Raw genomic sequence first — 14,246 nt, forward strand, 5'->3', positions numbered from 1 at the left:
GCCTAGGACTGGCTGAAAAAGAAAGTCAACCAGGTATCATTTCACACATGTGCTGGACCATTAAATGGTCCCCAGATAAAGAGCTGGTAGGTCAATTATTTCCTACCATTGCTGGAGTACCTTCTCCTGCCATACTCCTGGGGGTGATGGTGGGCTGGTTACTCCGCACCTGCTCTCCTCCACTCCCCTCCAGATCCTAGCTTGGCCCCTGCCTGCCTGCCTCACTCTGCCTGCAGAGGCCAAGCCTTGCTGAGCCTTGCAGACTGCACTACTCATGCTCCCTCGCTGAACTAGAAAACAGAAGAAGGGACAGGTGGGGTAGTTCTGCCATGTCCCCTCTCTGCCTTAGGCACTGCCTCCCGGGCAGAAGCTGCGGCCCCCGCAAGACATTGGTTTTCATGGTGGCCTAGCCATAGCTCTGGCCCCCACCTGGGTTAGTGTAACAACTCTTTTTGACTCCTTGGGCCCTAGAGGTGATAGATTTGTGTTCCCATTGTTTCTCCATTCCTTGTGCCTTAACTTCCCCACACTTCACTTGAACCCCTAAGGTGAATTCTGTTTCCTGTTGGGCCCCTGACTGACTGACTATATCAATGGACAAGCTCTCTTTTGAAATTCATGGCTTTTTCTATTTCCTTTCTGGTGGGGGAACACTTTCCAAAAGCATCTGCTGCAATTAGCTGTTTTAATTCACAAACTATTTGACTTTCATGTAAGGGAATAATAAAGAAGAGATTATACCAAAAAAATTTAGCAAACTCTGAGAGCATGATCTTAAATTTCACAATTCCACTTCATTTGGTTTGAATCATTGCTCAATCTTTCCCTATTCCCCTTTTCAACTCCAAGCCAGCTGGAGGAGCCAACCTTTAGCCTCAGCTTGTGGGTCACTCTGTCATGTTCTGCCAATCTAAAGCCAGAGGTGGGTGGGACTCCCACTTATTAGCTGTCTTGGTCCCTGAGGAGACAGGGTTCTCTGGATTTGGACCCCAGCTCCCCTTTTAGAATAGAAAACTAGCCTATAAATTCTCTTACTTGAATTTTAAAATTTAGTTTCTCAGTCATTGGAAAATGGGAGTATTGTGCACTATTCCGAGAATTTACCTCTGCCTGAAATTAGTACATCCCAACTAGAATAAATAAGCCCTCGAAAAGTACTCCAGATTGCACAGGTAGCACAGGACATGTAACTACTGGAATAAATTAGTGGAAATCAAATTAAGTAGTCTTTTAAATATTTTTAGAAAAACCTAAAAGCTGATATATGCTTTAACTAAGAGAGACTTATAGACATGGGAAGGGCTTTCCCATGGGATGATGTAGCTGCTAGCTGTAAGATGAAAAACAAAGGAAGAACAAATTAGGAAAGGAATGTTCTTGTGCTTATTTTTTTAACTCCGTATAATGATCACGGTACATAGTGAATAACAAGGAAGTTAGGGAAATTATACACAAACATCTGAATCTATTGTCAAGACCACATTAGTCACTTCCCAGAGATGATGTTTTAGAGACCTCACCAGGTCTAGACATGGAAATCCAATATCCAGCCAACCTAAGTGGGATCTTTTGTTTTTCTTTCATTTTTTTTCTTTCATGAGCATTTGTGTGCCCTCCATAGAGCTTAAGAAATAAAATATTGCCTATATATATCTCCTTCCTCAATCCCATTCCCCTCTTTTACCCTTAAACAGCCTGATTTCTTAGATTCCCATTCGTATCTTATACTTTTCTTTATATGTGGGTGTCCCTACATAATGTACAGTATAATATTATTTTGCATGTTTCTAAATGCCGTATAAATGTAGTGTTTCTGTTCTGCAGCTGGCTTTTTACCCTCAATATTATATTTAAAAGATTCATTCATGATTGAAGATCTTCACTTGTGAGATTTGTCCAAATGCCCTCCAAAATTTCTACACCATATGCCCTCATTTGGTTCATTCTTTACAGATTCAAATCTACTTTTTTCAACTAACATATTTTCAAAATCTACTTGCTATTTGCTAATGACTCTGATAGGTGATGAAGATCCAAAGATGAACAAGTCACTATTCCTGTTCTCAAAGAGCTCACAGTGATTTCAGAGAGGCAGGAGTGCAAATTAAAAACTGTAAAACATGTTCCATGTGCTCTAATGAGATATGTGCAGAGTGGCATGGGAACACAGAGGAAAAGCAACTGGGTCTGAGACGAAGGAAAGCATTCATAAGTGATGGAAGGGAGAAAGACACCGCAAGCCTCTTGTGGCAAAGTCAAGGTAGTCAAAAGAATATTTGGGGGAAGGAAGGAAATCCATGGTTTAAGTAGAGCAGAGGGAACAGAGTTTAAGTTGACTCTAAAGGACGGGTTGGGGTTGGAGTATGAAAAAGGAGCCTTGTACATCATGCTAAAGAATTTTATGTACTCATGTTGGCAATGAATGAAGAGCCACTGGGAGTTTTGAAGTAAACAAGTCATATTGTAAGTTTTCTTAAATTTAATTCTGGTAATAAAGAATGAACTGGAAGGGAGAAGTTCTGGTGACCCAGAAAGTAGGGTGGAGATAATTATAATAATCCAGAAGAGAAACGCCAAAATCCTGAACTAAATAGTGGTAGTGGGAACAAGGGGGAAGATTCATCTTGGTTAGCATCTCAGAGGTAGAGTATAAACTCTATGAGGTCCAGCGTACAAAGGGTGGCTGGACGGGGGAAAAGTCTAACCCAGGTGGAGGGAATGAGAGGCACTTTGTGTAGAGAGAATTTTAAAACAATAATAAAACTTGCTGAACCACAGTCTGCTTTTTATTATCCTCATGTGCCAGCATTTCTAAACAATGTCAATGAGAAAATTCTCCTCCCTTAAAAAATCTTTTGTTGTCTAAGTTCTACACAGTTGCTGCGGTTACTGTTGAGTTTAAATAATATAACAAATATGTCAGCTTCAAATTAGCACATTCCAATTACTTAACCTTTAATAAATATTGCATTCTACACAGAAATTAATTCGGGGAACTTCCAGTCCTACAGCCCCCCTAGAACAGATGGAGGTATTAGTTTAGAGGGTAAGTTTATAACAGTTCAGAATTGTGTAAGGCCCTTTCTGACTTGAGACTCTAAGCTCTGTGGCACTCCATCCGTTTCCATTTAAGCCATGGATTTGAGATAAACAATGATAGCACAGGGATTGTGAAAAGGAAGAGACAGAACTTGGGTACTTAAATGTTATTCTGTGTGCAAACCATTTTCTGATTTTTGCCGAGTTCATTCTTGTGGAAGCATTTCCAAAACTTACATTACTGCCAAATGACATCACAAAGTGTGTCGATAGAAAAGAGCTATAAGGAGGTGATCCTGGAGAACATCAACAGTGTGGAGGCAGCAGATGAAGATGAACAGCCCTCCCCTCCTGCCACTCCCCCAAACCCCCAAGATACTGAGAAAGATAAGCAGGAGAAAAACCTGAAGGCAGAGTTGTCCTGGAAACCAAGAGAAGAGAGAATTTCAAGGAGGGAATTTCAACCATGTTAAGTACTAGAATGAGAACAAGTAAGACTGGAAAAGCAAAGCCACAAAGACATCACCCAACAGCTTTATCAGCTCTGCGCTGGGTCCTCTGGCAGCACTTCAGTGACACAATGGAGACAGAAGCCAGGCAATGGATAGAGGCATGGGTTGGCATGAAGAAAGCAGAGCCAGTGTGATTGAATTCTCTCACTCGTGAAGTTTGGCTAAGCAAAAGAGGAGGAGAATGAAAAGGAGGTAGAGCTGAGGGAAGGTGTTCTTAGAATCTGAGCCCCAAGGAAGAAGTCACAGCTCATCCAACACAGGACCCAGGACCTAATTATGTTCTGCCTCTCCTCACCCTGTGGATGCAAATTGCTGGATGGTGTGTGAGAGAAGGAGGCCAGGTGATGGCACAGGGTCAGGTGTATGGGTCCCAGAGCACTGAGAGAGGGCTAATCTCTTCTAATATGAGGAGTGCTATCTCCTCTGAGATGAGCAGAGGAAATTAGAATGAGTCAAGATTAAGATGAGGGGCGTCTGGGTGGCTCAGGTGGTTAAGCATCTGCCTTCGGCTCAGGTCATGATCCCAGGGTCCTAGAATGAGCCCTGCATCAAGCTCCCTACTCAGCAGGGAGTCTGCTTCTCCCTCTGCCCCTCCCCACCATGTGCTCTCTCTTTCAAATAAATAAATAAAATCTTAAAAAAAAAAGATTAAGATGAATTTTGAGGAGAAGAACAATAGTATGAGATTTTTCCACCCAATGACCTCCATTTTCTCATTAAAAGAGGAGACAAGATTATCTACTGAGAATAAATGGGTACAGTAGAGATTTGGGGATGTATTTCTCCTTTCCTACTAATTCACAGTAGCATTTCTGCAGTGATGCATAAACCCATGAGGAAGAGCATAGGGAGAGAAAAACAGGACTGCCAGTCCCTTTGTGCTTTTCGTCTTGAGCCATCCAGGGTAAGGGTAGCACTGAAGAACTGGGAGGACTTCACGACAGAAAAGGCACATTTATTAGCAAAGGAAACTGATGGAACATCCCGACCAGTCATCCTGCCCAAGGAAGCACTACCACCTTCCCTGGGCTCACTGAAAGGAAGCCACTGTAAGTTTATAGACAATTAAGCCTCCTGAATCCTTGTGAAAAGAAAAGGCAGTTTAGTCAGACATTTGCAAGACCGTGGGGCCATTAAAGGGTGATGACCAAATTGGAATGCCTATAAAAAGCACTTAACTCCGTGCCTGGTGTCCGTCAATAAATATTAGCTGTTATTCATAAAAACCCAGTGGAAGATGACAGAAATGTCTGTCATCTCACAACACTGATTCCTGCCAAGTGGTGAAGGAGTCATGTAAAAATCCCCCAAATGCCTGTAACTCTGAAGTCATTCCTCTCTGCTTGTTCTTCTAGCCCTTCTACACCACATCTCTTCCTTTCTTGGAAATGTGTCCATGGCATTTGCCCCAGTAAATTAAACTGAGTCAGTTCTGAGATATTAAAAAAAAAAAAAATCTGGCCAAGGCTATGTTGTGTAACCGTGGCTTGGAAGGTGGGGAGTGAAAAGAACAAGTTACATGAGATGATGTGACGAGGACCCAGAGCAGAAAAGCCAGATGTTAGCAGATTTTTTCAAGAAAATCAAAGGCAAAAAGGCACCGCTAATGCCCCATTATGTTATATAAGCGCACTCGCTACTACAAATGAGCAACTTACAAAGTATTTAAAGTAACTTTTCAAGGAGACAATTAAAGAAATTTTCATCAGTATTAATGAACATAATCATGCCCAAATCCAACACTTCAAAAAGAAAATCTTTATGGCTTTAGGGCTCTAAACTTTCTCGTTTGATCCTTTTAGTTACACAACTAAAGAGAGCCAAGGGTGAGAAGTACTTCATCACAGCCCGAGTCTGTTAGTATGTCCAGTCCGAATAACATTTGATGGAGTACAGGGTGTGTGAATAGTTATTTGAGATCTTTGGGTTGGAGCACTGATTTCCCTGCCCAGGGGAATACTCAAGAAGCCCATAAAAAGTGCTGAGGAATAGCCACGCTGATGTAACATAAATAGCGTGATAAATACATCTCCACTTTACAGAATTAAAGGACCTGCCTTAACTCTGGTCAAGACAGCTCTGTGCTTCTCAGAATTCCTCGGAACCTAAATCCTTGTCTCTGTTTCACTGGTGATTATATTGAGAGCTGGAGTGTTTGGCATGCTGGCCAAGGCATGGCAGACACGGGTCCTAAGCAATAAGCACAACCATAGCTCCAAGAGCCAACTAGGAGAAACTAGCACCCCAGTTTGTGTTTAGTGATGCCCTAGCTTTCTTATGCCAACTATAAGAAGAAATACCTTCAACTGGGTAAACCTCTGAAGAATTTTGAAACTACTTTCCTAATCAAGCTATGGTGAAATCACTGTCAAAATCTAAAAATTAACTTCACCTATTGAAATGTAGGGAATTTCAGTTATGCAAACAAGAGCTTAAAGAGACCCAAGGGTGGATCCATGGGGTAATTCTGTCCACATTCAAGTAAAATCAATCAAGCAGTCAACTTCTTGCTAACTGTTACACATTGCATAGGGCCTTTAACTTATTTTGGCACTTTGACGTAGCTTCGTATATGAACAAACAGGATGTGTTAAGCCCTCCCTGAAAAAATAGAGTCAAATGTTACCAATAGCTTAATTCAGGACTGCTTTCCATCCCAGATACTTTATCTTTTATTTTTATAGACACAGAAAAAAATAGCCTGTGAGATGTCTACCCATGTCATAAATTCATATGTTCTCAGAAGTCACTCCTCCCCAGCAAAGGCTGCATTGATATTTTTAAATACATTAAATTGAACCGTTGGTCCCTATTAAAAGCCTCTGAATACTGATTCTTAGGTCTGCCCAAGTTTTAAGCAGATGGAAGTCAGCATTGTGCAAGACCCACAGACTCAGTGTAAAGGCACAAAGGTTTAGCTTTTAAGTGAGCATAATATTCAATCTTAAGGTGACTTTTATTATTCACTTTAAAAAATGAAATTCTCTAAAACTAAAACTAGAGCTAAAATCATTGTTGCCTGGAAACAAGGAGAAAAGCAGATTCATTATATACATACAAAAACCTAAGCAGAAAGAGAATTGGATGTGGGCTGTTAAATGTGAAGAATACTAATTTGGGAGGTAGCAATGACTCTGGACACAAGTGAATGAATTCAGAGAGATTTTGGTTTGGGTTTGTTTTTTTTTTTATACTTGGTACATTGAGCCTCAGTAAATTAAAGCAAAAGTTGATGAATCAAAATTCTAGAAGTCTAATTCAGAAAGCAAGATGAGTCGATATTTGTAAAATGTTTGCAAATCCTTGGTTGAAGACACAAAGCAAATTTCTACAGTGATCCCCCCGTCCTTGTGCAGTATTTTGCTTTCCGTGGTTTCAGCTACTTGAAGTCAACCTCCATCCAGAAGCAGATGATCCTCCTTCTGATGTATTGTCAGGTCCCAATGCCTATGTCCCAGTGCCTACGTCATTCACCTCACTGCATCTCATCAAGCAGGCATTTTTTTTCATCTCACATCATCCAAAAGAAAACAGGTGAATGCAGTACAATAAAATATTTTGAGAGAGAGAGATCACATTCACATAACTTTTATTACAGTATATTGTTATAATTGTTCTATTTTATTATTATTGTGGTTAATCTCTTACTGTGCTTAATTTATAAATTAAACTTTATCATGGGTATGTATGTATAGGAAAAAACAGTACGTATAGGATTCAGTACTATCTGCAATTTCAGGCATCCACTGGAAGTCTTGGAATGGATCATCCACAGATAAGGGGGGGGACTACTATATTATAGGTTAGATGTTATTGGAATAGGCACAGGGCTGTAGAGTATGCTCTTTGTAATGGAATTTTATTATAATTAATTCATGGTCATTTGTTGGAGCTGGAGATTAGGGTCTGATTCTCTCCAAGAGAGATCTCAAGATGGGTCTCACATGACAACTTCAGACTCCTCCTAAATTTGATCCATTTTTACCGTTGTTTGTTTTAATGGGTGGTTGGGGACCTCAGATTCCTAGAGAATGCTATTTGAGCATTTAAATTATTTAGTCTATCAGGCTTTTCAACAGAAATTCTGAAGGTTCTAGAGATTCAATATCTATGCAACAGTAGTGACTTTGGGCCAATTAATGAGCTCCTCTGTGACAATATTTGGAAAACCCAGTGAGATTTTTGTGAACATTTTTAACCTAAAATGGTATTACTTAGCTTGAGTTTACTACACTCAAGGGATGCAGACTGGACTATACCTCAAAAAAGCGTGACTTCAGAATCTTAAGAAAATTCAAAAAATGTTCTGTATGATGATGACAATATTATTAGTTTCAGTCACTGTTCTCAAAGGACTTCTTCATATGAGGACAATAACTATCAATCAGCCGTATAAATGCTATCCTCTTTGTTAAGAAACAGTCTCACTTTGTTATCTTATGAAATAATTAGTATAATAATTAATATTGTGATTATATGACCTCTGGAAATAATGCCTTCTGCAATAATATCGACATATGCTGTCACTCCCAGTTCCTTTAAATATAAGTGGCATATGGGTATACCGTACCAATTTCTTCCTAAAGTTCCATCTAATTTTAATTTCTATAAATGTAAAATTAGCCAAGTACACACATTGATTTTTACTCAGAGCCAGACACCATACTGATGATAACAAAGTAAGCAAATGACAATCTCCACTTTTAGTCTTTGAAGGCAGAAGTAAATGTTATTGATTAATCCAATCAGTGTTCAAGCAAGAGACAAGCTGTAATAATATAGTAGCTAATGAGGAGAGCTGTAAAAAGTCTACAGATGATTTAGTGGAAAGTAATTAGTCAAAATGATAACTGGGCCAAAATAAATTGTTTAAAGAGTAGATAGTCCCATTCAATGATTTTCATATATTAATAACTTTATATATTTTAAGCATGTATCCATTTTTTAAGACTTTTTTTCTGGAGTTTAAAGGAAAGATTTTACATTTTTATCCATTTCAGCCTGCTTTGGACTGTTTGTAGCAGCAAAAATTTAGAAATAACCTAAATGTCCAACAAAAGGGATTGGGTTAATATATATTAACAGTACACCAGATGGTTAAGAGCTCAAACCCAGGAGTCAAACAAAGAATCTAAATCCTAGGTCCACCATTTCTCATCTGTGTTACTTGGTCTGCATAACAAACCCTATAAGCTACAAAGACTCATCTGTAAATTGTAGGTGACAGCTATTACCTTCATAGGGCTATTGTGGGCAAAAATGAGAGAGGTATACAACATGACCAATGCAATGACTTAAACAGGGTAAATATTTATGTTCAATTAATTAAAGGGTCAATTAAATAAATTTGTATCCTTCCTTTCTTTCTTTTCTTCCTTCTTCCTTCCTTCCTTCCTCTTTTTTGTTTTTATGAGAAATAGCATGTTACACTAGAGAAAGAACAAAATTTAGATCTGTCTGAACTCCTTATAAAGCTGTGTGACACTGGATACATTTTTCATCTTCTCTGACCAGCAGTTTGTTCATTTCCAAAATGCAGATACTTATACCTAATGCACAGAGTTGTTACAAAGAGCAAATACCATAACGTGGATGAAGCACTTACAACGCTTGGTACATAGGCCCTGTATTATTATTATTATTATTATTATTATTATTATTATTATTATTTTAAGGCCTAGGCACCATCCCAGGCAGTATAAACCCTCTGAATGCTCTCCCATGTTCAGCTACCCATGTGTTTATACAGTTGTACGCTATAGGTCAGGTCTTCTCACATGGGCAAAAGTGTTCAATGTCATCTAAAAATTGATTGTAACACTTCTCTTGCTCACACACACACACATATAAACATAAACACCATCTTCGTTTAATAAATTGTGGAGAATATTCCAAAAGAAACCAGGCAGACATTAATTTTCTCTGTGGGAAGACCACTCAGCTTTCAAAGTCTCTAAATAACACAGGTCTTAGAATCACTAAGCCAAGAGATTGCTAACCAGGAACAAAACTAAAAATAACTCTGCTTTCATTCCTGAAATTATCTGCCTTTTAATATTATAACAAAGGTCAGTTTTGCCAGTTCCTATAGAATTTCAAGAAGAGATTTAGGAAAAATTAACAAAACTTTCTGGAGCCATGACAAAACATTTCTACATAAGAGGAACAACATGATATAGCTCTTCCTTGAGGATACTCAAACTTCTCTTGAACGACTTAATTATTTGCCATTCTGAGAAATCCTCTAAGGTTCTGCAACACAAAGGGTCCAAGATATCCAGTGCATGTAGTAGTCGTATCAGAAGCACCCATGCCCAAGGCTTCCATTAACCTGAATGGTGCCTTTACACAAATTTAAAAATGGCAGCTCCCCTCTGGACAGATGAATTAGAAAATATAATCTTTCAGGTGTACAAAGCCCAACAGGAAAGAAGTTGGCCAGGTTTCCGCCCCACCTCATCCTCTCCACAGAGTGCTCCACGTGACCCTATCCCTGGCTCCCTTTTTCTTCCCATCTCCCACAGTTTAAGAGACGAGCCAAATCCATTTCACACAAGGTCAGAGCCTTAGCCTGGGGAATGGGTAAGTGGATAATGACCGACTCTCTGGGTGAAGTCACCTCCTAAACTTGGCATAACATAAAGATTTCATTGAACACAGTCCAGTCTAGGCAGTGGCTGCCTGGCCTGTGTTGAAAAAGATTGGAGACCAAATCCAGCCCTAGCAGGGAGCAGTAGGTATATTAGCAGCATAAACCATTGGTTTCCAACAGCACATATGCTTCAGATTTCCTATCCTAGTCCAAACTGTTGAAATCACAAGCATTTGTGGAGCAATTAATATGAACAAGGCACTGTGAGATGCTTTAGGGCAATCCTTAATCACACATTGAAATCTTCAGGGGACTTTAAAAAAAATAAATAAAAAACAAAAACAGATCCTTGTAATTTTTCTGTACATCTAAAGCTATTTTAAAATTCAGAATTTATCAAAAAAAATTTTTTTGCTATGGTTATTTGGGATTTTTTTCTGTGTTGTGTGATTTTATTTTTGTTCTTTGAATATGAATCTCTTGATTTAGCTAAGCCCTCAAGGACATAAGGGATTAACTGCTGTCATATTCAAAATGATGCATTTTTCAGGGCAAATCTTAATTTTCTTTGTCTTCTTTAGATGAAAGAGCAGCAAAAATGCCCAAAAGACTTGAACTAATATCAGTTTAGAGCACCCTTACTGAAACTTGATACGTTGGGCCAGAGGCAGGTCCTTACTATAGTTGATGATAAAGTAGATCTTCTCACGTTCTGTTTCCAGGCATCACTACCAGACTCCCCGCCACCACCAGCATGCTTTTCCCCTCCTAATACACCTCCAGTCTTTGCCCCACTCATTGGGACTCACAGAAACAGACCAGAATGGTGGTCGCAGGGGCTGGGGAGCAGGGGAAATGGGGAGAGGTTATCAAAGGGTACAAACTTCCAGTTACAAGATTAATGATTAATAAGTTCTGAACATCCAATGCATGGCCCAATGATTATAGTTAATAATACTGTATTATATACTTGAAAGTTGCAGAGAGAGTACATCTTAAATGTCCTCATCACAAAAAAGAAATGGTAATTATGTGACATGACGGAGGTATTAGCTAAACTATGCTGGTAATCATTTTGCAATATATACACATATCAAATCACACGTTGTACACCTTAAACGTATGCAATGTTAAATGTCAATTATTATTTCAATAAAGCGGGGGGGTGGGGTAAAAGGATTCATTAATTTAAATAAGTAACTTTTAAATATAATATTTATTTTATAAAAAACACAGATTTTTTTGGTTCCTCTGTCAGAACTCCTGAATGAGAGGTTCCCCACATGTCCATGCATTGGTCAGTTAGAGATCACAGAAACCACTGTTTTGGAAGCTACTGAGATAACTAATACTAGGCCCCTTGCTATTCTTATCCATTCCTCTGATAATTAAAACCCTCTTCATGTCAAACTGCAGGATGCAACACACTCATGTGGCATCAATCTTATGTCTTATAACAAGGATATATTTTTAAATAAAATAGAGAAGTTTAAGGTACATGGCACATAGGTTAATTATTGCTTTGTGAATCTTTTTCTGATATATATGTATATCCTTATATATTTACATAGTTATATGTATATCTGTGTACTGCATCAGAGTTAAAACATGTAATTTTTTAAGATTTTATTTTTAAGTAACCTCTACACCCAATGTGGGGCTTGAACTTACAACCCAGAGATCAAGAGTCGCATGCTCCACTGACTGAGCCAGCCAGGTGTGCCCCAAACAAGTATTTTTTATATTTTGAAACAAAATTCAAAAACACATGAACTTAGGTGGTCTAAACTAAATGCTTCTTGCTGCAGTTTTAGCAATTTCCCCTCTCTATTGTTCCCTAATGGAAATTGAGAAAAAGGTTTCCTATCAACCACAAACTCTCCAATATAAATTAGAAATCGGTCCCCTCTCTGCCTTACTTTCTCTCACTTAGAAAGATGGAATTTCTTTGCCTTGTCTTTATGGACAAATGCCATTATTCTCTGTTCAACTTCCTCCCAATTGAATATATTAGATTTTAGTTTTCGGGTCCAAACTGGTGGTGTTTTTATACTGTGAATAGTGTCCAGTGGTTCTTTCTTTATAGAGAAAAAAGCAAGAGGAAATGGGTTTGCATAGCGGTCAGAGGGACTTCAGCCAGATAGAATGAAAAATTTCCTGGTCATCAAGATAGTACAAAGTACAATGAGTCAATGAAATGGGGGGAGGGGGTGATGTGAAATCTCCTACTCTGTAAGTTTGTGGAAACAACCCAGATCCTTATCTGTCTGGAATTCTTTAGAAGTGAATCTGTCTGACGGGCAGGGAGTGGACTTCCAGGTCTCTAATGCCATTGCCGCCTTGCATCATTAAGACATTCTGAAGAAACATAAAATACATATTCACAACTCCAATCACATAAACCAGGAACAATCTTGCAAAGTTTCTCAACTGGAGCACAAAGGACATTGGCAGGGGGCAATTCATCGTTGTGCAGGTTGACTGGTGCATCTCAAGATGGTTTAACATCACCACAACCCACTTAGCACCTCTGGGTCTAATGATTTCATCACGAGAATGAGGGAAAATAATGCGTTCCTCAGAGCTAGGAGAATAAGTGAAATATAGGAACAGCACCCACACAGGACCTGACAAGTACAAGAACTCATTAACTTATCTGCCCCTCCCTTTCAAATGTTAGGATCTGAAGAGAAACCATTTTTTAAGAGCCCAAGCATGAAAGATCCATCTCTGAGAGGTTATGCTATAGCCAGTAATTTCTGAAACCGTAAGTCTCTATTTATAGGGAGCATGAAGCAATTCCTCACCCTCACCAATTGTCGTGGTTTGGTTTGGTTTGGTTTGGTTAGAAAACATTAGAAAATTCCTTTCTCCTTCGCTGTTCCTGAAAATCTTCTTATTCTTCCTTATAATATTAGGACAGTGTTAAAGATGTTCCTATTCCCCTGAAAAGTTAAAAAAATAAAAAGGAGGGGAATATAACCAAAAAAATTAATATACATCACTAAATCGCAGTATAAATGGTTCATTCTAGTACATTTTGTAAAGAAATACTTAGATTGTTTAATAAGCATCTTCTCTTAATCTTGTCAGAAAAAATTGACCAAAAGAGGTCTTTTCAATAAAGACAATATTTTTGTTGTGTCTGTTTCAGAAATGTGGTGCTGGATTCTTTCTCGCCCAGTCTGGAGAATGTATGCCTTGTGGCTGCAACGGTAACTCTGATGAGTGCTTGGACGGCTCTGGATTCTGTATGGTAGGTCGGGGCACCTGTCACTTTTCATGTACTTCACTGGGCTTCTGCATCTTCAGCGGGAATCAAATACTCTTCCTGCACATCTGAGCTCCCTAGGAAAGAGCTAATCAAGCTCTCTTTTTACGCTCACCTTTTCCTGTAAGACACGTCATAGAAACTACTGGTGATTATAAGTGGCCATCAAGGCATAGGGATGACGCTGCATGTGCCCCTAGAGGGAACTGACCTAGCACCCTCGGCAGCTGGTGTCTACCATAGGGCCAAGGGTGAAGGGATTGAAAACTGTACACAGAGGAGGAAATCATCCATCCAAATTCCTCTGTAATAGTATAGTTTGCCATGTGTTTGGCTTCAATCTACATAAACCAGGAGAATAAAACAGTTGTTTCATAGCCTATTTTACAACTTAAGATAGTCGGGTCTATAGATCAAGATTTGTTTAAAAAAAAAAAAGAAAGGTTTGAACCAAATAGCTAATAAAAATGAAAACTTTGGCCTTATGGTCTTTGTAATTCTGTGTTTCAGCCCCCAGAAGACTTTTTTTCCCTTAACTGGAAAGAATTCCCCAACTAACTGTTCTTCTGTTGAAGTATCAGAGAGACTTGTGGAGGATACTGGGGAGCCTTCTAGCAAAAAGGGCTTGCCGTAACTTTTCTGTGTTCACTGAATGGACTGACAGCTTCGTGAAAATGGCTATTGAAATATTTATTACAAATGGCTTTAGTAGAAGTCCTAGGAGGCATTTCTAAAGACTTGTGCCCTATGATCATGTTTTCCTTCAAGAGCTATACCACACGGCAGGAAAATTAGATTCTTCAAGATCCTATGAGGCAGAGGAGGCTTTCCA

General features: G+C 39.0%; 1 protein-coding gene across 2 annotated transcripts in view; it reads left to right on the plus strand.

Moving 5' to 3' along the window:
* The window catches only part of LAMA4 (laminin subunit alpha 4), a 152,969-nt gene that overhangs the window by 22,002 nt on the left and 116,721 nt on the right, over positions 1 to 14,246 (plus strand). For both annotated transcript variants that reach the window (XM_044917710.1, XM_044917709.1), the window contains exon 2: positions 13,298 to 13,399. In XM_044917710.1, coding sequence (XP_044773645.1) covers positions 13,298 to 13,399 — 102 coding nt within the window. The remainder of the gene's footprint in view (positions 1 to 13,297; positions 13,400 to 14,246) is intronic.

This window comes from Neomonachus schauinslandi, chromosome 8, assembly GCF_002201575.2.
Source record: "Neomonachus schauinslandi chromosome 8, ASM220157v2, whole genome shotgun sequence".
Taxonomy (NCBI): domain Eukaryota; kingdom Metazoa; phylum Chordata; class Mammalia; order Carnivora; family Phocidae; genus Neomonachus; species Neomonachus schauinslandi.